The 20,336-nt window shown below is 46.0% G+C and overlaps 7 protein-coding genes across 7 annotated transcripts; 3 read left to right on the top strand and 4 right to left on the bottom strand.

Annotated features, from left to right (window-relative positions):
- Positions 1-2,697: 2,697 nt before the first annotated feature.
- VE01_03018 (uncharacterized protein) lies at positions 2,698-3,027 on the top strand (the record flags this gene model as incomplete). Its single annotated transcript, XM_018272516.1, has 1 exon — positions 2,698-3,027. One exon carries the CDS (start codon positions 2,698-2,700, stop codon positions 3,025-3,027), a length of 330 nt encoding a protein of 109 aa, XP_018133226.1.
- A 1,748-nt stretch (positions 3,028-4,775) lies between these two features.
- Positions 4,776-6,392, top strand: VE01_03017 (uncharacterized protein). Its single transcript, XM_018272515.2, has 2 exons — positions 4,776-5,089; positions 5,174-6,392. The coding sequence occupies exons 1-2, from the start codon at positions 5,085-5,087 to the stop codon at positions 6,105-6,107; spliced, it is 939 nt and encodes a 312-aa protein (XP_018133349.2). The 5' UTR covers positions 4,776-5,084; the 3' UTR covers positions 6,108-6,392.
- Positions 6,393-8,119: 1,727 nt separating this feature from the next.
- CYS4 (cystathionine beta-synthase) lies at positions 8,120-10,916 on the bottom strand. Its single transcript, XM_018272514.2, has 3 exons — positions 10,764-10,916; positions 10,428-10,708; positions 8,120-10,376 (listed from the first exon to the last, which is right to left on the bottom strand). Exons 2-3 carry the CDS (start codon positions 10,685-10,687, stop codon positions 9,032-9,034), a joined length of 1,605 nt encoding a protein of 534 aa, XP_018133350.1. The 5' UTR covers positions 10,688-10,708; positions 10,764-10,916; the 3' UTR covers positions 8,120-9,031.
- A 175-nt stretch (positions 10,917-11,091) lies between these two features.
- VE01_03014 (uncharacterized protein) lies at positions 11,092-13,272 on the top strand. The gene is made up of 4 exons (XM_018272513.2): positions 11,092-11,694; positions 11,757-12,387; positions 12,436-12,807; positions 12,854-13,272. Exons 1-4 carry the CDS (start codon positions 11,348-11,350, stop codon positions 13,058-13,060), a joined length of 1,557 nt encoding a protein of 518 aa, XP_018133175.2. The 5' UTR covers positions 11,092-11,347; the 3' UTR covers positions 13,061-13,272.
- VE01_03013 (uncharacterized protein) lies at positions 13,194-14,814 on the bottom strand. The gene is made up of 4 exons (XM_018272512.2): positions 14,420-14,814; positions 14,263-14,366; positions 13,656-14,202; positions 13,194-13,601 (listed from the first exon to the last, which is right to left on the bottom strand). The coding sequence occupies exons 1-4, from the start codon at positions 14,624-14,626 to the stop codon at positions 13,539-13,541; spliced, it is 921 nt and encodes a 306-aa protein (XP_018133351.1). The 5' UTR covers positions 14,627-14,814; the 3' UTR covers positions 13,194-13,538.
- Positions 14,815-14,922: 108 nt separating this feature from the next.
- On the bottom strand, positions 14,923-16,592 carry VE01_03012 (uncharacterized protein). Its single transcript, XM_018272511.2, has one exon. The coding sequence runs from the start codon at positions 16,256-16,258 to the stop codon at positions 15,257-15,259; it is 1,002 nt and encodes a 333-aa protein (XP_018133176.1). The 5' UTR covers positions 16,259-16,592; the 3' UTR covers positions 14,923-15,256.
- A 205-nt stretch (positions 16,593-16,797) lies between these two features.
- VE01_03011 (uncharacterized protein) lies at positions 16,798-19,669 on the bottom strand. The gene is made up of 3 exons (XM_018272510.2): positions 18,743-19,669; positions 17,353-18,682; positions 16,798-17,303 (listed from the first exon to the last, which is right to left on the bottom strand). The coding sequence occupies exons 1-3, from the start codon at positions 18,905-18,907 to the stop codon at positions 17,044-17,046; spliced, it is 1,755 nt and encodes a 584-aa protein (XP_018133352.1). The 5' UTR covers positions 18,908-19,669; the 3' UTR covers positions 16,798-17,043.
- Between the last annotated feature and the right edge of the window lie 667 nt (positions 19,670-20,336).

The following is a 20,336-nucleotide window of genomic DNA, read 5'->3' as shown; positions in this document are numbered from 1 at the left end:
CTTTACACCATGACTTACGTTACTACTTAGACTATTAAAATATATATATTCTAGTTGTGCTATAAATATTACGGTTAGTTATTGTTAGCTTTATATTTAGGTGCTAGAGTGGCAACGCATGTGATAGAATGTCATGTGTAAACAAAAAAACAAACGCTCACATAATAACACATAACGCGTAACGTAAGTCGTGGCGTAGATGCAGCAATGGCGTAGATGCACTAATGTACCTTTACATACAAATTTATATGTAAAGATACCTCTACTTCCAAAATTAAAACTCTAAATAGCTCTGTTAATAAAAATCGTATAGCTTAAATATTAAACGTTAAAGTTCTATATATAGACCTTTATAATGTATAAAAAGACTAGCATTGCTAGTTCTATAGTTGCAGTTCTATTAATAGGATGAAATCACCTATACAAATATTTGTATAAGGAATACTTTAATGTTAAATTAATTAGGTAAAACGACGCTAGGAGTGCTAGCATTTCTAAGTTAAGTAAAGATCTATATATAGAACCCTAATATAGATTAGCTAAGCAGTACAATTTTTATTAATAGAGCTATTTAGGTTTTTAGTTTCGTAAGTAGAAGTATCTTTACATACACATTTGTATGCAAAGGTACATTAGTGCATCTACACCATTGCTGCATCTACGCCACGACTTACGTTAACGTAAGTCGTGGTCAGACCGGCTACATGGCCAGACCGGCTATTAGTACTGTTACATACAAATTTGTATATAGAGGTACTTATGCTTACGAAAATTAGAACATTAATAGCTCCTTTAATAAAAATGCTAGAGCATATTCCTCTTTTATATAAAAACTTTAAACAGTCCTCTACTATATGTAAAAACGTTAATAGCACTAGCGTCTTTTTATGTAAGTTATTAAAGGTTTTAACTTTTGTCATATAAAAATTTAGTATAGTAAATCTAAAACTATTAATAACTACCTTATAAGGCTAGCTTACATACTAGTGTTTTTAATTATAGTGTATAAGTATATAAATTATCTAAGTTTAAGAGTATTAGGCTCTAGCAAGTCAACTAAAGTAATTATTACAGTTTGAATTATATATCACGTGATGTGAATTCGCTTGTGAATTTACCTGTAAAATTGAAATAGCCGGTCTGGCCATGTAGCCGGTCTGACCACGACTTACGTTATAGGAGTGATAACCTAGAATATATAAAAGGTAAACCTCATGTGATAACTTAGAACACATGTAGAATAATACACTACGAAGAGTAGATCTCTAACTTAGACCTTTAGAAATAAACAAGTATTTTCATTCTATGCTTAAACCCCCCAAAGTACCAACACACCTCTACTAAAAGCAATTAAATAGAGTGAGTTATTCGTAAACTTTTTAAACTCTTTATAATTCTCTACTGCTTTAGAATTATATCATTATGCAGGATTATGGGGTGAGAGCTACTGTTTTTGGCAGGCGTTGGTTGCGGCTTTTCGCACCCTCGAACACTAAGATTTTACTACGTGCCGTGCATGGCGATCAGGCCACTAGATAATTATTGACCGAAAGCACCGTGGGTTGGTTGAGTCCATAACGTCATTTAGGGGTCTACGTAAATGGCAGGCCACTAGGATAAGTATCATTATCACTAACAGTATTATGTTCGGACATGTGCAGTGCCAACGGGAGCTGGCAAGTTTTACGGGTGTTTATCTTGGAGGTGCTAGCTAGGTTGAGCTGCTAGTAATACAACTCTGCGGTACTCGAGATGCTTTGCCCCTTAGTACGGCATAATATAGCTTTAGTCTTAATTTAGTCAAGGATAAAGAAGGTCATGCAGTCGTGCAGGATAGCAAATTATACTTGTGTCGATATATTAGCTTCGTATCCGGTGGATCTACCGCGGCATTCCGTGGCACATAAGGCGGAGCAGTGGCAGTGGAGACGACGTTATTAAGGTACAGTAATCTCGGTCTTATTCGGAACCTGTTAATCCGGACCTTGATTTCATGTGGAGAAGATTCTTGAATCGCTATCATTGTGTATAGGTTATCTTGAATCACCCCTTTAGACGTAATACCGAACGATCCTTAAGGATTCTAGATTAAAAAGAGTAAATTCCCCCCCTAATTAGACGACTTATTTTTAAGCCTCTATATTAAAGACCTTGTAAGAGTCGTTCCGTATTAATCAGAGGTTGCTGTAGGTTATTATTAAACTCTACTGGACCAAACTAGCCACACTACTAAACACGAACTGATCTGCAAGTAGCCACACACTATAATGGGCACTCTATTATAATACGAGCGAGCGACGTCATTTCACAACACAACGGTGACCAAGGTGCTTCTAAGACCGACAGCTTATAAGACCTTAGATGCTCGCAATGCTGGAAACCTTCTTTGTTATCTCCTAGCGCTAATAATCATCTTCATCGTCGTCAATAGCACCCTTAACACCTTAACGTCACTTTAAAAATGAAGTTCTCAGCTCTCGTCGTCTTTCGCCGCTTCTGCCGCGGCAGGCACCATCTAGAGCCGCCAGGTCCGTATTTCCTATTCCCAGACCGTCACACGCTTTTTGTTTACTCTCCCGCCCCCGCCTCCCTAAAATGTCTCTGCGTGACTAGTGATTTCACGCTAACACGGCCCGCGTCCAGAGAGAATCTCTCAGCATTGGCGAGTTCCACGCAGACTGCATCCCACACAGCAGCATGTGTAGCTACGATTTCAGCGTCACCAGCGACCCCGTCCTGCCACCCAGCCACTGCAACGCATTCCTCCAGGGTACTCCAGGCCTGCCCGACGCTGTTGAAGCTTCCTGCCCAGACAACGTCGCCTATACGTGGTCCATCACCAACAAGGACGACGGCGGCCTCGACTTCGCCATCTGGTACGGCTTTAACAGCCGCAGCAACATCACGTACTGCCACTACATACCGGCGGCCGAGCTCATCGTTGAGCAGAACGGCGCTGCGCAGTCGGAGCACTACAAGGGTCCGGCTAGCTTTGAGGCGTCTTTCCTTAACTGTCCAACTGCTTAACCTAAAAAGAACAGTGTTATTTAGCTGGATATGTCAAGGATTGTAAATGTAGTGCTTTCTCTCTGTATTTAGTATTATTTATATGGAGTCCTACCTACTAAAGAAGAATCCCTTCCCTTTCCTCTCTTTCTTTTAGACAACCTGCTCCCTTAAATGACCATCTATCTATTCTTTAGCTAAAACCACTTAGGGAGGGGGGCGAAGGAGGCCAAGCGTCGCACGATGAGCGGAGCAGCTGCGAGAATGTTGGTGATAGGAGGGGGGAGCGACGGTAGAGAGGGACAATTAGAGGAGGGGCCCTGTGGCGGCAGGGACGTCATGTCGTGCACGCGTTGCCCGATTAAAGCGGGCGTTAAACCCGAAGCTCGAACACCACGATCTAGATTATAAAAATTAATAATAGTTTATGTACTTGCTAATATCGCAACTGCCATGTAAATTATCGAAAATACTAGAACTGCCATGTAAATTATTAACTAGCACCCTATATATTATAAATTACTCATCTATTTACACCAAAGAAAGTATTATAATAAAGATAGAACAAAGTTAGATATAATTCTGATTAAAATAAGCTTAGATTGGTATTATAACTTAATGTTCTTTTTGAGGCTTAAGTTTGTTTAAAAGGAAAAAAACTTGTCTATTACTAAAGGTCTAAGTTATGCATTCGTACGAAGGCTCTACTCTTCGTATAAACCTACTAACGTACCATTCTAAACGTGTTCTAATTATCACGTGAGCTTTATCTTCTACACCTGTGTTCTAGGTTATCACGTAGTGTTGTTGTTTCTACACACGTTCTAACTTATTACATAAGTGTTTATTTGTTTGTTTACGTGTGACGTTATTATCACGTGCATTAATTGCTACTATAATTATACTTTATATGTTGAAAACACTCGTCTAAGTCATTTTAGTAAACTATTTATAAAGGGTATTGCTTAATCTATAATACTATAATAGCTTTCTGTTAAAACCATTAAACTACGTAATCGTGGGTGGAAGCGAGTTGCGCGCAGACGAAGTGAGTGCGCGCATCTAGGGCCAAATTTACAGGTATCTTTATATAGTAAATTATATGTAAAAGTCCAAAAGGTGAATAAATTGTAATAATTACTATGTTATTTCTAACATAAAAGTACATATAGATAATAACAAACGTTCTAATAACTTTATTAAAAGAGAAATAATAATACATTAATATACTCTATTACCTATACTAGAATATCTAAAACTTAATAGTTATATAAAAGTGTTAATTAATAAAAAGGTTATAGAATTACTCTCGTTTTAAAACGCGTTTTTGGTGAGGAAAGCAAAATTACTATGTAATTTGCAAACTCTATGTCACTTTACACCTAATTTACTATATAACGATACCTGCAAATTTGGCCCTGGATGCGCGCACTCGCTTCCTCTGCCGCAACACGCTTCCACCTACGATTAATAGTAGAACGCTACTCTTACAATAGTTCTTAAGTTAGTTTATAAACTCTAACACCTAACACTTTCTAATAGGTTTTATTATAGTTATATGATATTTTACTATTTACATTAAGTATACTATGAGACGGCAAGCGGGGCGCGGTTTTCAGCTTTCTTGCTTGTTTAGGTTTAGCGCCGCTAGTTTAGGTTTGGCGTGCTCGGTTTAGGCAAGGCGGCCCGCCGATCTTCAACACGCTGCTTTCCCTCAACCTCAGAAGTATAAGTAGTCGCTGCCCCTCGCTCCTCTATACGCACTCTCCCTCCTTCCTTTCCATCACACACTTTTCAGCTCTGGCCCACACCTTCCACACCTCCGCGGCAGCACCGCCCCCTTCTGCCTGCCAACCTCGCAAAGGTTGCCAAATCTGTCGAATGCTCCGGCTCTAGCCTGCCTCAGACCCCTGTTTCCTGCCACCAATTGGGTTATCTAATACTCTGTGACCATAGTGACCTGTCAACCGTAACACTGGATTATCTAATACTCCGTGACTTCAGTGTCTTGTTAGCTGTAATAACAGCCTTCTTAAATAAGTAACAACAACTTGTAAAGAAATCCTTCAGCTAACCTAATGAGGTGAGTAAATTTTGTTTATTCATACTTAACTATGAACTTAGAAATGATATCTAAAATTACTCAGCTAATGCTTACCCCGCCTAGCCACGCCTACCCATACGGACTTGGTTGCCGAATCTGGCCACACGCTAGAATCGATTACCCGGATTGGAATTTACAAGAGGTAATTACCATTCATCGCGATAGGTTGCAAAATTTCCTCTTTCATAAAGGCGGCTTTACCAGTCAAGCCTCTGCCGAACGGTTTTGGCACATCATGCTCGCCCTTGCGGAAAAACCAACTTCTGCTGAATACACAATACAAGTATTGCGTGAGCAATATCTAGCTTTCCCAGAAGCCACAACCTACGGACAAAGGGAAGCCACGCTGACTGGTGACGCGGCACAAAGCATACTCGACACTTTACATGGCGTGGACTCCAGTGATGTTCGATTTCCTATCGGAGGGGAAAAACCAGCTAACTTGATCGACATCGGTTGTGCTGAAGGGCAGAAGACGAGCGCGTTGGCTGAAGCGTGGGGATTACCACATCAACACGCTATTGGCCTTGACATCGTCCCGGCCAACTCGCTGCCCACCAATATTGACTTCGAGATAATGTTGCCCGATACCTTACCAGAACGCATCTTGTATAACTCTCAAGATCTGGCTATCGTTTCCATGGTCTTTCATCATTCGACTAACCCACGCGCATTGTTACAGAGCATTCACTCCGCGTTGAGACCGGGTGGTTACCTGATAATTCGTGAACATAACGCGAATGCTACGCCGCACATGGCAAGTTTCCTAGACACGGTCCATATATTTTACGACGCCGTTTTCGCAGGAAAAACCTGCATGCCGAACGCGCAAACTTACAAAAGCTTCGAAGAGTGGCAGGATATCTTTCAAAGCCAAGGATTCGAGCACATTAAGAGTGACTATACGCCATTCTCGGCGAACCCTCGCGCTGGAGTACAGGCAAACGCAAACACTGGCGAGAATTTTACTTGCGTCTTGCGGAAAAATAAGCCTTAAACGTCTTCATATTAGGGTGTTTCTTATTAATATTTCAATGGTACTAATGGCTCAAAACGAAATATGACATCTAGCTGGCTTTTTAAGACTAGCGGTCCTCCTGCGTTAAAGCATTTTTCTGTTCGTAACTATCTAGATACAATATATTGTAGAGCTAGCACACCTACTTACATGAATCTCTACTTTGTTCCCCTCTACTCCCTGCCTCTACAGGTCTGTAGGTTCGAGTTGAAGGGTTTAGGCGAACTCCTCTCCTATAAGTCAATACTAGTTTGCACTTCGAGCCTCATCTAAGACTGGTATTTCGGCCTTAGACATGAATGTTCTTATGCTACTAGCATATTAATAAATGCTTAATAAATCATGCGTTTCGACTTTATTAAAGGCGTGGCTGTAGAGCAGATTTTCATGAAGCGGAAAGTTGTGGAGCTCTCACTCTGGGCCTGGTGTGACGGCACGTGAGCGGCCATGCCGCTTAACCTCCGGAACCACCATGCGAAGGATCAAAATTTCCGAATTAGGAAGTAGATAGCTGTAGCTACCCTCTGAGACTAGCTTAGGGGTATTATTATACCTGTATATAGTAGTTATAGTAGCTAGACTAATTATACATGCAATTACGGATTACTGTTTTGAGGCCTACGTGATACAGTCGGAATTATCACATTGTATTCTACATAAAGACCGCTACCCTATGCACCATTCCTACATTTGCTAATCTTAAAATTGTCTCGTTCGTCCGTGGGTCGGGTTGAGTATCTCTCACCCAGTAATTATATTAGATTGAACGCGACGGAAGTCTTGAGGTGGAAAAGCTCACATCCTGCCCTTGTCGTATGATCATGTCATCAATCTTCTCGCCAACCTCAAGCTTGTACACAAGGCTGTACCACTTCCAGAACGTCTCTAACGACGTCGTATGTTTGATGTATGTTTGATGCCTAGCCGTCTTCTCCCACCTTTCCCTTGTCGTTGGTCGTAAACCTAGCTTAAGAAGCCCTTGAGGAAGTTTGTTGTGACATTGCGAAAGCATTAGACTGGGTCCTTCTTAATGTAGAAGCAATACCTTAGAAACGGTGGAAAGTCGACGTAAGCCATAATAGACATTTTAATGGTTCCTACTACAACTTCACCCAGTCGAGCTGAGCTTGGGTCTTAGGGCTGTAGCGTCGTTACTGAAGCCGCTACACATCGAGTTCTTCCGCTTTAGCGAGATAGTGTTCTGGAGGGTGTTGTACTTCGTCGTTAAAGAGCCACGACTTGTCATCAGTGTCATCGTCAATACCGTCTAAAAGGGAATCGAGGTCGAAAACGCTTGAGCTGTCGGATTCATCGTTAGAGTAGGAAGTCAATGGCATGTCGAGACTAGAGACTTGTAGAGGGTTGGATAGAGAGAACAGTTAAGGGCGGTTTACAGTGACTAAAAAGAAATACAGACAAAGAGTATAGAAGACTGAAAAGAGCGACTACAAGCGAAAGCTTAAAGGTGGGTGAAGAACATGAAGAACCGAGAGAAGACGTCGACCTAAAAGATATAAGATGGCAATAAACAGACGAAAGAGCGAACGAGGCACATGTTGGCCTTTAAATACGTTTGGGTTGACGGTTCACCAAGGGTATAGCTACTTCTTACTTTCATGGCCCCCTTAATACTAAGGGCACGAGGTTAGGCGGGTTGGCTAGAGGTGGATTAGGGGGTGAGCGTTTTCGGTTTGTCGTGTTAGACCTGAGGTCAACTAGGTGTGCGGCGACTAAGTTAGGGTGCGGGGGGAATTAAAAAGTAGGCAAGCGAGCTGCGTAAAACAGCGACAAAAGCTGCTCTTTTCAGCACCCTCCCAGCCGTCACATCGTTAAATGGATAAAAATATCTTACTACAAGTCCCCTGTAATTATAATAAAATAATAATAGCCTATAGTAGCTAAATAACATTCATTAAAAAGTATTCGTATAAACAAACACCTATCATAAACCTTTAGAAATAACCAAAATTATTCCCTCTTTGTGTAAGCCCCTAAAATTATAATATTAGCTTGTATGACTTGAAAGTTAAGTAGCTAAATATGTCAAAACAATACAAAAGTTGAACGCCTACTCCTGCAATAGTTCCTAGGTTTGTTTATAAACTCTAACAAAATACTTGTTCTAACTATATTAAATCGCTCGCTCATGGGACTGTCATCGTTTATTAAAACTGTTCGACAGTTCTACAACACTCCATCTGCCGCGTTACATTATTGGCATATGCTAGGGCCAAGGTCAGAAATATGAATTGTAATTAGCTAATGGACTGATGTTGCAGAAGTACAGTAGCCAACTTTCTCGGTTCGGGCCGAAGCTCAGAAGCCAATATTGCTGTGATCCAAATCAACTGTCAAATATAAGTCGTAACTCCGGTCTTTTTCTTCTTTAGCTAATTTGAAATTTATCCCAGTGTTACTTTCATATCGACTGGCGACTTATGGCCGGCAGGATGGATCAAAGTGGACTGGATCTCAGGTTTACTTCGTCAATCGACTGGTCTATGACTGACTGCCAGCTAAAAATACCTCAGTGGAGATAAAACAGCGGGGCATCCACCCGCATCCACCCCAAAAAATTGAATTTTCAAAAACATATTTAAATGGCAAAATAAAGGGCCTAATCCGGGATTGAACCGGAGACCTCTTACAATTTGAATGCTGATGAGCTCCCAAAGCAAGAATTCTACCACTGAACTATCAGGCCTTTGATATGTTTGAGCTGGGTTAGTTCAATTCAAATGTGGTGAAGAAGCCTTGGATGAGGGTAATCGGCTAGAAGAGTCGCCACAAAAGTTAGGGACAAAACAATTGTTATGAAGAACGCAAGCCGAGCACAAAGAGATCATGGTAGTACTGTTGGCACACAAATATATTATGTGGTAATATTAACAGACGCTGCAAACCTAGACCGATGACTGTTTCATCATCCACGAAACGAGGTCTACCTTGGTCACAACAGCGACTGGCTTTGGCAGACCTGCGGTCTCAGCGCCCCCCTTCTCTGTAACGATTGCTGCACTGTTCCACTCGAAAAATTTGCTCAAAGAGGCTAATGGAGTATCCATCGTAATCTGGACAAACTTCCTCTTTGGCAGGCTTTGCGGCTTAGTGTCCTCCTGAGCAGCGGCACCGTCTACCTTGGGTAGGTCTTTCAGGTTGCTGCTGTAGTCTTTAGGGTCTGTGACAACCTCTGGGATCTTTGAGAAGTCGAACATGACCTCGGAGACAAGAGTCTTGCCAGTGGCACGGCCACGGCTGATATAGCTCAGAATATTACCCAGTGTCACCAGACCGACCAACTTTCCTCCCGAAGACGCCAAAACTGGAAGCTGGTCAAAGCCCTTATCTCTCATCGTCTCAACTGCGTCTGCGCAGAAAGAACTTGCAGAAATTGTGGTAACGGGCTTGAGCCTCAAAGCCCTCAGCGTAGCACCGTTATACGGGTCGTGCTTGGATTTAGGGGCTGACGGCGAGGGAGTTGTAGGTGGGCTCGGTGGGAGGAGGTCGTTCGCAGCAAGCCAGTCATCGTCCGCAAACTTACTTAAGTAGCTTCGGATGCTGTCAGGCAGGACAACGACGATGACGTCTCCCTTTCCAAGCCCGAGCTCTTTGACTCCCTTCACCATTGCTGCCATTGCGCTTCCACTGCTTCCTCCAACGAGAATACCCTCCTCGGCAATTAACCGACGAGCAAAGGAAAACGACTCTATATCATCTGTTTTATACCAGACATCGACAGACTGGCGGTCTAGGACGCCGGGGATGAAATCATAACCAATTCCTTCTACCTTGTACCCCTCGTTGGCATGTTCTTCGTTCAGCTGCTCTGGGAGCGCCAAAATAGACCCTTGTGGGTCGGCCGCAATAACCTTTATATCTTTGTTGTGCTTCTTCAGTCCTCTTGAGAGACCAGTAATTGTACCGCCAGTTCCAGCTCCGGCCACAATAGCGGTGATCTTGCCATTTGTCTGCTCCCAAATTTCTTGGGCGGTTCCGTACTCGTGGGCCAATGGGTTATCCACGTTCTCATATTGGTCGAGAATATGCGAGTTTGGAATCTCCTTCAGCAGTCGTCTCGCAACACCGATATGCGATTCTGGTGCGTCCCAGGCAGCTTCGGTTGGGGTTCGAATGATGGTGGCGCCCAGGGCGCGAAGAACCGTAACCTTCTCGGCCGACATCTTCTCCGGTAAAGTGATAATTGTCTTGTAGCCCTTGATTGCGCCGACAAGTGCAAGTCCAATACCACTATGCACCAGGTCAGTTGGAACGTTCAATTCGCCAGTGACGAGGACTTACGTGTTTCCGCTGGTGGGTTCGATAAGGGTATCTCCAGGCTTGATGCGGCCAGATTTCTCAGCTTCCTCCACCATGCGCAGGGCAATGCGATCCTTCACACTGCCGCCTGCATTGAAGAGTTCGACCTTGGCGTAAACCTCGGCCTCGATGCCCAAGCTTTGTGGGATTTTGTTCAACCTCACCAAGGGCGTGTTGCCAATCAGTTCCGACACCGACTGAGCGGCAGCGGGGTAGATGGCGGGCTTGCTTGACGACGCCATTTTGGGCAAGGAATATAGTTTCTAAATGTGTCAGATTTCCAGCTATAGAGGGTAATGAGGATTATATTTGGCGTACCTTTTTTTCGATTTTCTACTGTTTGTATGTAGTTCAGTAAAAATTGGCGGTCAGATAGTGGCGATAAAAGTATTCCGTCGCTACCCGCCGTTTATGGTTTGCTCGCTTTGGCTCGCTTTGGGCTTTTATATATGGCAGGGAAAGTTTTTGGAGGGGCACGGGGGGGTGTGACGGGGGGAACGGAAGAGGGGCATTTAAATTCCCCGATTAGAGAAAAAGTACTTGTACCTTTATATATGGCACCACCTTCCTTGCAGAGAAGTGCATCGGCCTAGATTGTACTAATATTACTAAGATAGTGCGCTTACTTAGCCTTCGCTTGGCAAAACTGCTTGTATCGGTACATCTTACCCACATCTTGCCCACCTCTTACCCTCCTTCTGCAACCGTACGCCTTTGCTACCCTCTACACCCACCCTCTACACCCACTACCCTCTACTACACCAGTATACCCCGCTCCTAGTGCTACCTATCCCACCACTATCTCACTACCATCACTACACTAACTTACCACTACTTACCTAAACGAGGCTCATCGTTGGTTATATAAAAACCCCGTCCGCGGCACCCCACTGCACACTGAGATGGTTAATTGCTTTTTCGTGACCAGCACATTCATATTGCGAGCTCAATACAGACAACTCACCCGTCTCAGCCACCGCAAACCCCGCCTCCAAGCTCGTCATATCTGCTACGGAAGTCTCTGGACTGCCACCACTACTACCACTGTATCATATCGAAGTCAGAGTAGCTTCTCCACAATGGCGTCCAGCGTTGATGCCATCCTGGCCGGGAAATACCCCGCCAAAGCCCATGCTCGCCGTGTAGTCGAATATATCAAGAAGACCAAGCCAGAGGCTGCTGGTGTTTTGTACCTGGAGGGCCAGAAGACGCGCCTGATAGAGGATAACGATGAGCCCGTCCATTTCCGGTAACATCTCTTGTGCTGCACTTTTTACAAGATACAAGACAATACTAACTTTCAGCTTGCAGCCAGCGACGATACTTCTACTATCTCAGTGGGTGTGACGTTCCCGATTGCCAACTGACATATGATATCGCCTCTGAGAAATTAACTCTCTACATCCCAGCCATCGATCCGGACTCTGTCATCTGGTCCGGACTTCCGTTATCTGAGAAAGAAGCTTTGGAGCTCTATGATGTCGACCAGGTCAGGACCACCCCACAAGTGAACCAGGTTCTCGGAACTTCGCAGTCCAAGAAGACCGTGTTTGCCATTGCTGGGCAAGTCCCCGATGATGTCACCTTCTTGAACTTCGAAAACACAGATTTTGATCTCCTGAAACCTGCCATTGAAGAATGCCGTGTTGTCAAAGACGAATACGAGGTTGCGCTAACTCGCAGGGCAAACGAAGTTTCTACGATTGCCCACACAGCTGTGCTGAAGGCTGTCAAGAGCGCAAAGAACGAGCGTGAGCTACAGGCACTCTTCTTGCAGCGCTCCATTGCAAATGGGTCCCCAAACCAGGCATACAGCCCCATTTTTGCCGCTGGAACAAGCGCGGCTACTCTGCATTATCTCAAGAACGATCAACCCCTTGACGGCAAGCTTAATCTCCTTGTTGATGGTGGTGCAGATTACTCCTGCTATGCCTCAGATATCGTGAGTTTCCCCGAAGGTTTGTTTGGTCAGGACTGACTGTTATAAAAGACCAGAACGTTTCCTATCAATGGCAAGTTCAGCAAAGAGAGTAGGGAGATTTACGACATCGTTCTGCGCATGCAAGAAGTTTGTATAAATATGCTCAAGGAGGGTGTTGCTTGGGACGATGTTCATCTGGAGGCACACAAGGTTGCCATTGAAGGGCTGATGAAAATCGGGATTCTTCAGGGAGACAAGGAAGATATCCTTAAGTCCAGAACCAGTGTTGCATTCTACCCCCATGGAGTTGGCCACTATCTTGGCATGGATACACACGACACTGGCGGCAATCCTAACCCCAGCGATAAGGACACTATGTTCAGATACCTACGTCTCAGAGGGAACCTGCCAGCAGGTTCCATCGTCACGGTCGAACCAGGAGTAAGTCTACTTCCCATATAGTGGCGTAGAAGCTAACGAACCATAGATTTACTTCTGCAACTTCATCATCGAGCCGTATCTGCAAGACCCAGTTCACTCTGCTTACATCAACTTTGAAGTGTTGCAGAAGTACTGGGAAGTTGGCGGTGTACGCATCGAGGATAACATTCTGATCACCAAGGATGGTTATGAGAACCTGACGACTGCTGTGAAGGACGTCGATGAGATGGAGAAGCTCATCAACGGAGCATAATCTTACAGTAATATCATACCCCACCACAGATAGCTGATGGTACTAGGAGGCGTTTGCTTTACCACCACAGATATCCGATATCTGATGGTACTGGGAGATATTTTGCTTTACCACCACAGACTGCTGATGGTCTGTGAGATATTTTTTTCTTTGTCAACTATATGCGGAATTTACACCGTTTAGTTCAAAATCCAATTGAAACCCGTTCACACATATAAATTGTCTTGTATATTGCCCTTATTGTTACATACATAAGTGGCTGCTTCAGCCGCACTTTCCCATCGCGCCATCGAAATCTACAAACGTTAAAACCAACCACAGTCCTCCAAAATATCTCAGGCCTTCCTCATTGACTATCCAACAGTCTCACATTGCGCCATAATATATAGTAGCAGAATACCCCCAGTCTAAGTAGCGCCAGTAAATTCCAATCATCGCACACCTGTGCCATCCATGAGACAGAACCTCATCTATAACACTAGTCCTTCCACCTCTTAAGATACTTCTGCATGTCATTGTCAGGTTGCGATTGGGCAGCGGCCTGAATAGTCTATTAGCTTATGACAACAAATCAAGGTACATGAGTGATAATTACCGTATTAGCATGCATCACAGCCGTGCCAGTTGGCGATTGCGTTATGGTGGTCACTATGGTAGCTGGCGGCAAGAACGTCGTGGCTACCTTCACCGCTGATGTCGGCCACAGAGGCTTTGTATTCGTGGCAGTGATCGCATTTGCTGGCTTAGGTTGCATCGGCGCATACCTGGTGTCGCCCTTTTGCTGATCGTATGGAATGGACCATGAGCCACCGGCTGGAGCAGCTGGGGCTGGGACTCCGGGAGCTGGGACTCCGGGAGCTGGAACTGCTGGCGCTGGAACTGCTGGGACTGGAGCGGCTGGGGCTGCCGGGACTGCGGGTGCTGCTGGGACCGCTGGTGCTGCTGGGACCGCTGGGGCTGCTTGGGCTACTCTGGGTCGCAAGTTTGATTTTTCTGTCTGTGGCCCTGTTGTGCCTGAAACTGTGGACAAGGCGGCTTTGATAGCATCGGGGAATTCACCAGTCATGGAATTGACAGTGAATCTACTCGAGTAGTTTGTGATGAATTCTCCCGATTTTGTCGTCGATTGGATTCCCAAGAAGCTGTTCGCTCGAGTTAGCCATTGTCCAATCATTTTGACTCGGTCCTTTGGGGGTTCTTACTATGCATTGGTAATAGCCTCGCCAGCTGTAACTGGGATATTTATAGATGCTGACTTGGGGGATTCGGCGAAGGTCCCCGATGGGACGAGGGTCAAAAGCTGTGTCTGCGCGGTGTTAACAATTGCTGAGAAGACATTTCGAACCAGATTATACTAACGGGTGCTTCATTCGAGCCCGAATAGAGCGCTATCGAATACTCCACCAAATCATCTATCGAAGGCGCTGTATCCGATTCCGACCAAGACACCTTGAATTCTGCTCCCCCTGGCACCACCCCTCCAGGGCCTGGAACGTCGAACCTGACATCGGCGTATGCGATTGGCACCAGGGCGAAAACCAGGAAGAGAATGTCGCTCAAAGGCATGATCAGTACAACACCCCAACAAATATCTGGCTGTAATCGGCGCTGTGGTGTATATATCGATGGTATGAGTAGAGAGTCAAACTTTGCTAATTACATACATGCTTAAGCCCACAGAATTGTCGGGAGAGCCGTATCGCCATCCAACCATATGTTACTTGCGCCTGAGGCAATACTGGAACGCTACGTCATGTCGGTTTGGGACCTTTCTTAGTGGGGTAGGAATCTACAGGGCCCCAATAAATGCGGCTGGTTACCGAGCCAAATCTTTAAATAGAAAATAAGTAACTGATTATTAACTTCGTAAATGCTTGTATTCTGTTCGTTGCATGTATTCTACAGTAATTCCATAGTGTGTGTGAAAGTAGTCCACTCAGTTCCCGCTTTCCAAATTCCCCATTGGTGACCCAAACTACCCCGCTAACGCCCAGAAATCTCCGAAGGGACGCCGTGAAACTCATGCCTCTATCCCGCAGCCATGAGTATTACAAACATCAGTGAAGTAAATCCCCATAGGTAACGTATATCTACCGCAGATATCAAATGCAGGTACATCGCGCCAGGCACCTAGCATGACAACGTTACATCGTAAAAGACGTTCCAATCCCCCAAAACATATCCATAATAATGAGCTCAGGCGTCCGCAGTAACCTCCTGCACACCTTCTTTGGCAAGTACAACCCTCTTTCCCAGTGGCAGCCGTAAATCAAACCCATGCCCGCCATTAAAGGCACCCTGGCTAGAACTGATCTGCTTCAGCGTCAGAGCATGGTCCAACAACATCTCTTTCGTCGTTCGCAACTCAAAATTGGTGAGAAAGCAAAAGCTGATCTCTAGTCGAGCGAGCTCATTTTCGCTGACTCCCCCAACCTTGGAAAATCTTCGATGAGGGTAAGACAGGTCCTCCAAAGCCTTCATGGCAACCCGCAGCCCAGCGAGGAGCAGGCGATGGCAATTCCGCCTCGTAACTGGTATAGCACGCTCTTCCACGGCTAAACGATGAATATATACGCTCGTTGCCAAATATACGCCAGTAGACATGGGACAAAACTTGTGTATCCGCATGAGATAGTCCTCAATCGAGATCGGGGGAGGCTTTTTCGAGTAAAATTTGCGCGTTATGGCGCTATGTTGAAGATTGAGAGGCTCCGCGTTAGCCCCGATGATAATGTACGGCTCTTTTTGCTCATTCTCCATTTGCTCATTCTCCAGGCTCGCAATCGGCCTCTTCCTGAGATTTATCCCATCGTACTCGTCATTTGCCGCGGTAAATGCGAAAGGTACAGATGGGCGCCGGTGCTTGCTCAGATCGGTCAAAGAGTGGCTGCGTACGATATTCTCTTTTTCCTCCTGCATACCGCGCATATTGGGGGTCTGGCGCCCACTCGTGGGCGGAGTTGGTGGTATGTCGCCTGTGACGCGGACGAGCGCCTCAATTCCAGCACAGACGAGTTTCAGCGCGGAAATTGGAGGTAGTTTAAAGACGTCGAGGCTTGAGACAGATGGAGTTGCCAATTCGGGATCCGGGGTGGTCGACTGAACGCTGAGACCAACGTCTGCTGCTGGATTTGGTGGCGGTGGTAGGCAGTATTCAGGCGATGAGCCATCGGCCGAGGTCTGGTTGGGAGAAGCCATAGTTGTACAACAGGATGTTTCCCTGCGGTGGTATGTGAAACTTGTCGCGCTGTGATTCCCAGAGAAGCCCTTTAGACAATCTCCGATGTCTCTGGCTGTTTGTAATCGCTATATCATTGCCTAAGATATGCGTTTGTTTGTTCGTGAGAGTTGCGGCCAGGGGGGCTCTATCGATGGGTCCCCTTGTAGCCACTGGCACATTTTCGAAGATACAAAAGCTAATCGAGGTTGATGACTGTTGAAGAGATGGCGCCGAGGTGGGAGATGGGGGAGATGGGAGAGCGTATTGATTTATACTATGGTAAGTGGTTGGTGTTAGTACAGGACTCTAGACTGTCTGGTGGACCCCTCAGGATATGGGAGGATAACGACTTGTGGTGGCAGGGATTAACAGCCCATGCAAAGGCGGTGTGATTGGTTCCTTCCAATCTTTGCAGGAGACCCGTCCGGCCCAAGGCAAGATCCAGGAGCACGTGTCATGCAGAAAATCAACCACGTCCCCCTGACAGATTAATATCAGAGGCAAACTAACGAAACGTCCTGTGTTATTTGCCACGCCTTCGTGGAGTACCCTGTATTTTATTGGCGTTATCGATAGCATAAGCCGACTACCGCACGAATTATTTACTAATTTATTCATAAATATTTCAATTTGGATCTGAGCCAGAAGCCTTCCTGTGACTTATATGCTACATGTGAATGGAGGTGACATTCATTGGACGAGAAGTTCTATCACGCCTCGATCCTCTGGCATGTTGGGAGCTGTGCGAGACATAATAATATATCTAACAACCCGGAGCCACAACGGCGTCAATAACGGCAGTTGTACCACCCTTAACTGCGTCGACGGCCCTTTGGAGAACCCCCTCGAGATCAGAAGCCTTAGCCACCTTCTCAGCAAATAGCTTGCCCCCGGCTGCTGCTTTGGCGATTCCTGCATAGTCGGGCGTAGGGGCGAATGAGATGTTCAGCTCCTCATTCGTAGCCTTCGAGCCAAGCCCATCGGGATGAACCAACAGGAGAGACCTCTTGGGAGCATGCCATCCTATATATCGTTAGTTAGGTCGCACTCCGCATCGGAGAGAGAGACGTACCATCGTTGTTCAGAACAATTGTAAGGATGGGGATTTTGTATCTTTGACAGATCCAGTATACACTTCCGGGAACACTGAACAGGAATGTACCATCCCCAACGATCTGGACTACGAATTTCCCTTTTCCTGCGCCATTCTCATATTCCGAGGCCAGTTTGATACCCAGTGCACCGCCTCCAGACCAACCAAGTCCACCACCCCCACAGTTGATCCAAGAGCCAGGAAGAGTTGCTTGGATATTGTCAGCTACGAAGCCGGTGTTCGTCACTGCTTCGATTGCGAAAATTGTATCCTCGGGAACGAGCTTTCGGAGGGTACGGCATAGATAACCAGTGCCAAACGAGCCGTCATCTTTTGGCAATGCAAGTTGAGCAAAGTTTGCTAGGCGCGCTTGGTGAGATAGAGCCAGGGCCTCCCATTTTCTGTTATACGTATCCTCGGCAAATTTAGCAGCATAATTCGAAGATAAATACTTCGTAAGTTGGCTGATCGATGTGTAGCTATCCGCCCTATATCTGGATGTGGCAGCCAGGTAAAAGACGGGGATCTGCTGCTTAAGTGGATCCACATCAATGTGATATATCCTGGCCGTCTTCGATGGCTTGCACAGGGTGTTTACCCATGGGACATCGCAATCGATGACAACGATGACATCTGCTGTTGTTATGTTCTCCTCACTTCCGTATCTCAGTCCCAGTGATGCACGATGATCAAAGGGGAAACACATATCGCTGCCGCCCGTGTCAAGGACTCTCAGTCCTTTGACTGTATCAGCTAACTTAACCAACTCTGGGACGGACTTATGGTTCCTGCCACTGTAGCCGGTGATGAGCAGGGGGTTCTTCGCTTCGGCAAGAGCGTCGGAGATGGTCTTGACGGCGTTTTCTGATAGAGCTGCAGGCTCAACTGGATTCCAGTGTGCTTGTTCCAGGGAGTACGGGGTGAGGTCTTCTTCCATGACTTCTCTTGCACCACAGAGGTACACTGGCCCTGCAGGGTCACTGCATGCAAACTGCAAGGCTCTGTTGACCATCTGCTTGATGTTCTTTCCTGTCTTGATTTCGGCGGAGTAACGGCAGTATTGGGAGACGATTTGTTTTTGATCGGGCACGTCTTGGATCCAGTGGATGTATTCGGTTCGGGACCCGCGCATCTCGCCTTCGATGGTAAATGGTGAAAGGCCGGCAAATATGAGAACAGGTGCCCGCCCGCAGCTGGCGTTGTGAACCGCAGCACCGAGGCCTTGTGTTCCCACATCGACGTGTACAATGACACATTGTGGCTTCCCGGTTAGTCGGGCAAATCCATCTGCCATCGACAGCGCTACCATCTGTGCGTGTTAGAAAGAGTGTTGGGTTAAGGGCAGCTTCTGCGGTGGCCTCTCTCATACCTCGTTGGGACAAGTTATAATTCTTGGGAACTCGCCCTTTTTCTCATTCTGACCCTTGACCATGGCCTCGATGATACTAGGGTGGTCGGAGCCTAAGTTGACGAAGCAATGGGTGACGCCGGCCTCCCATAGCGCCTCGAAGAAGGCGAATGACGCGGTATACATGATTATCTGTGGTTATTATAGCAAAGGCTTGAGGTATCCCGTATGTTGAAGGGCCCACGGAGCTCGAGTGAGACAGTGACGATCCAATGGGGGAATGGGGGAAGAATTATTCTAAATCGTGGGGAGGATTTAATTTCTCGAAAGGGTTTGGGGTGGTTTTGGAGGTAGGAAGGTGAGTATTGAGTATGAAGGAGGAAAGAAAAGAAGGAAGAGAAGGGACGCGATAGAAAAGAAAGAAGTAGAGGGTCTTTAAGCGGGAGCAGGTGATTAAATGGGACTAAGTTTGCTCGGTATGGCAATGGGGGAGGCCAATGAGAGAGTCAATTGGGGATTGGGAGTCGAGGACAGGTGGGGATGGGCTGCGGGGGAGGTCAAGTGGTGTCAAGGTGATGTAGTTAGTGCGCGGGTGCTTTGTAGTAGAGGTGCTGTGAAGTGCGGGGGAAGTACAAAGGGGAAACATGAATGAGACATGGAGTGGGATGAGGGAGGCCATGGGAAACCGCGGATGAGTTCCGATGCCAGCCAGTGAGACAAGTACCCAGAGCGGATGAATGCCGAGGTGTATCTTTATCTAAAGGTAGGGTAGGGTTGATAGATGATAGAGTGATACAGAATGCTTCAGTCGGCGGGATATGGGAGTCAGAAGACGGAAGGTGGAGTGGTAGTGGATGGACAGTGGACTGACGAATGCGGGGTTGGAGATGTTGAAGGAAAGGGTGGGGTAGGAGCGATTGAACTGAGACGTTGTGGTGCGGGGTACTTGTGACGGCGGTTATAGGCGGCATATATTTTGTCCTATTTGTCCTATGTGAGCAGGTGCACGCGAACTTTACGTACTCGTAGTTGCTGTACTGGTATTGGGTTATATTTTGCTGACTGTACGATGTATGATGGTTGTACCTGGATGCCAGGAACGGTTGTGAGGTCCTGTTGTTACATGGAGTTCTTGTGATAAACTAGGAGTAAAGTTCACCCTCTTGGTTGATTTTCGGCTTCATTATTATATCATATCATTACCGCCATTTTTTAAACCAAACACCGCTTTAATTCAAACCAAGCCCCAAAACATGCCATATCCAGCCTCGATTAAATATACCAAACCACCACCATATACTACCCCTCCTCGAACATTAAAACGGCAAGATTACTGTTCTAACTGCACATATAAATGGTATGGTACCTTGAGGGATGACAATCGAGATAAGCCACCACGTGACAGACCCAACCACGTGACCCCACGATGGAGATTGAAATAGTCGACGAGACAAAAACAAACAAAGTCGCACCTGGGATTCGGTGGGATTCGGTGAGCTTAAATGGGCCAGTCGCCACCTGCCTAAATATACGTAAAATCGGCATGACACACTTGACGGGAAGGCATGGTTGCCTTACCGCCTAACAAGACGCCTTGTATGGACGTCTCACCTCT

This window comes from Pseudogymnoascus verrucosus, assembly GCF_001662655.1.
Source record: "Pseudogymnoascus verrucosus strain UAMH 10579 unplaced genomic scaffold scaffold_7, whole genome shotgun sequence".
In the NCBI taxonomy this organism is placed as follows: Eukaryota; Fungi; Ascomycota; class Leotiomycetes; order Thelebolales; family Thelebolaceae; genus Pseudogymnoascus; species Pseudogymnoascus verrucosus.
The sequence above is the reverse complement of the archived record's forward strand: the minus strand, read 5'-3'. Positions and strand labels throughout refer to the sequence as shown.

Excerpts from the sequence above, each read along its gene's own strand:
- CYS4 (XM_018272514.2), bottom strand. The coding sequence starts at position 10,687 with ATGGCGTCGTCAAGCAAGCCCGCCATCTACCCCGCTGCCGCTCAGTCG. Across the intron at positions 10,377-10,427 it reads GAACCCACCAGCGGAAACAC|TGGTATTGGACTTGCACTTG; the intron begins GTAAGTCCTCGT and ends CCTGGTGCATAG.
- VE01_03014 (XM_018272513.2), top strand. The coding sequence starts at position 11,348 with ATGGTTAATTGCTTTTTCGTGACCAGCACATTCATATTGCGAGCTCAA. Across the intron at positions 11,695-11,756 it reads GATGAGCCCGTCCATTTCCG|CCAGCGACGATACTTCTACT; the intron begins GTAACATCTCTT and ends TTCAGCTTGCAG. Across the intron at positions 12,808-12,853 it reads TCGTCACGGTCGAACCAGGA|ATTTACTTCTGCAACTTCAT; the intron begins GTAAGTCTACTT and ends AACGAACCATAG.
- VE01_03013 (XM_018272512.2), bottom strand. The coding sequence starts at position 14,626 with ATGCCTTTGAGCGACATTCTCTTCCTGGTTTTCGCCCTGGTGCCAATC. Across the intron at positions 14,203-14,262 it reads GAGGCTATTACCAATGCATA|CTTCTTGGGAATCCAATCGA; the intron begins GTAAGAACCCCC and ends TCGAGCGAACAG. Across the intron at positions 13,602-13,655 it reads CTGTGATGCATGCTAATACG|GCCGCTGCCCAATCGCAACC; the intron begins GTAATTATCACT and ends TAGACTATTCAG.
- VE01_03012 (XM_018272511.2), bottom strand. The coding sequence starts at position 16,258 with ATGGCTTCTCCCAACCAGACCTCGGCCGATGGCTCATCGCCTGAATAC.
- VE01_03011 (XM_018272510.2), bottom strand. The coding sequence starts at position 18,907 with ATGTATACCGCGTCATTCGCCTTCTTCGAGGCGCTATGGGAGGCCGGC. Across the intron at positions 18,683-18,742 it reads TTATAACTTGTCCCAACGAG|ATGGTAGCGCTGTCGATGGC; the intron begins GTATGAGAGAGG and ends TAACACGCACAG. Across the intron at positions 17,304-17,352 it reads AATTGTTCTGAACAACGATG|GATGGCATGCTCCCAAGAGG; the intron begins GTACGTCTCTCT and ends AACGATATATAG.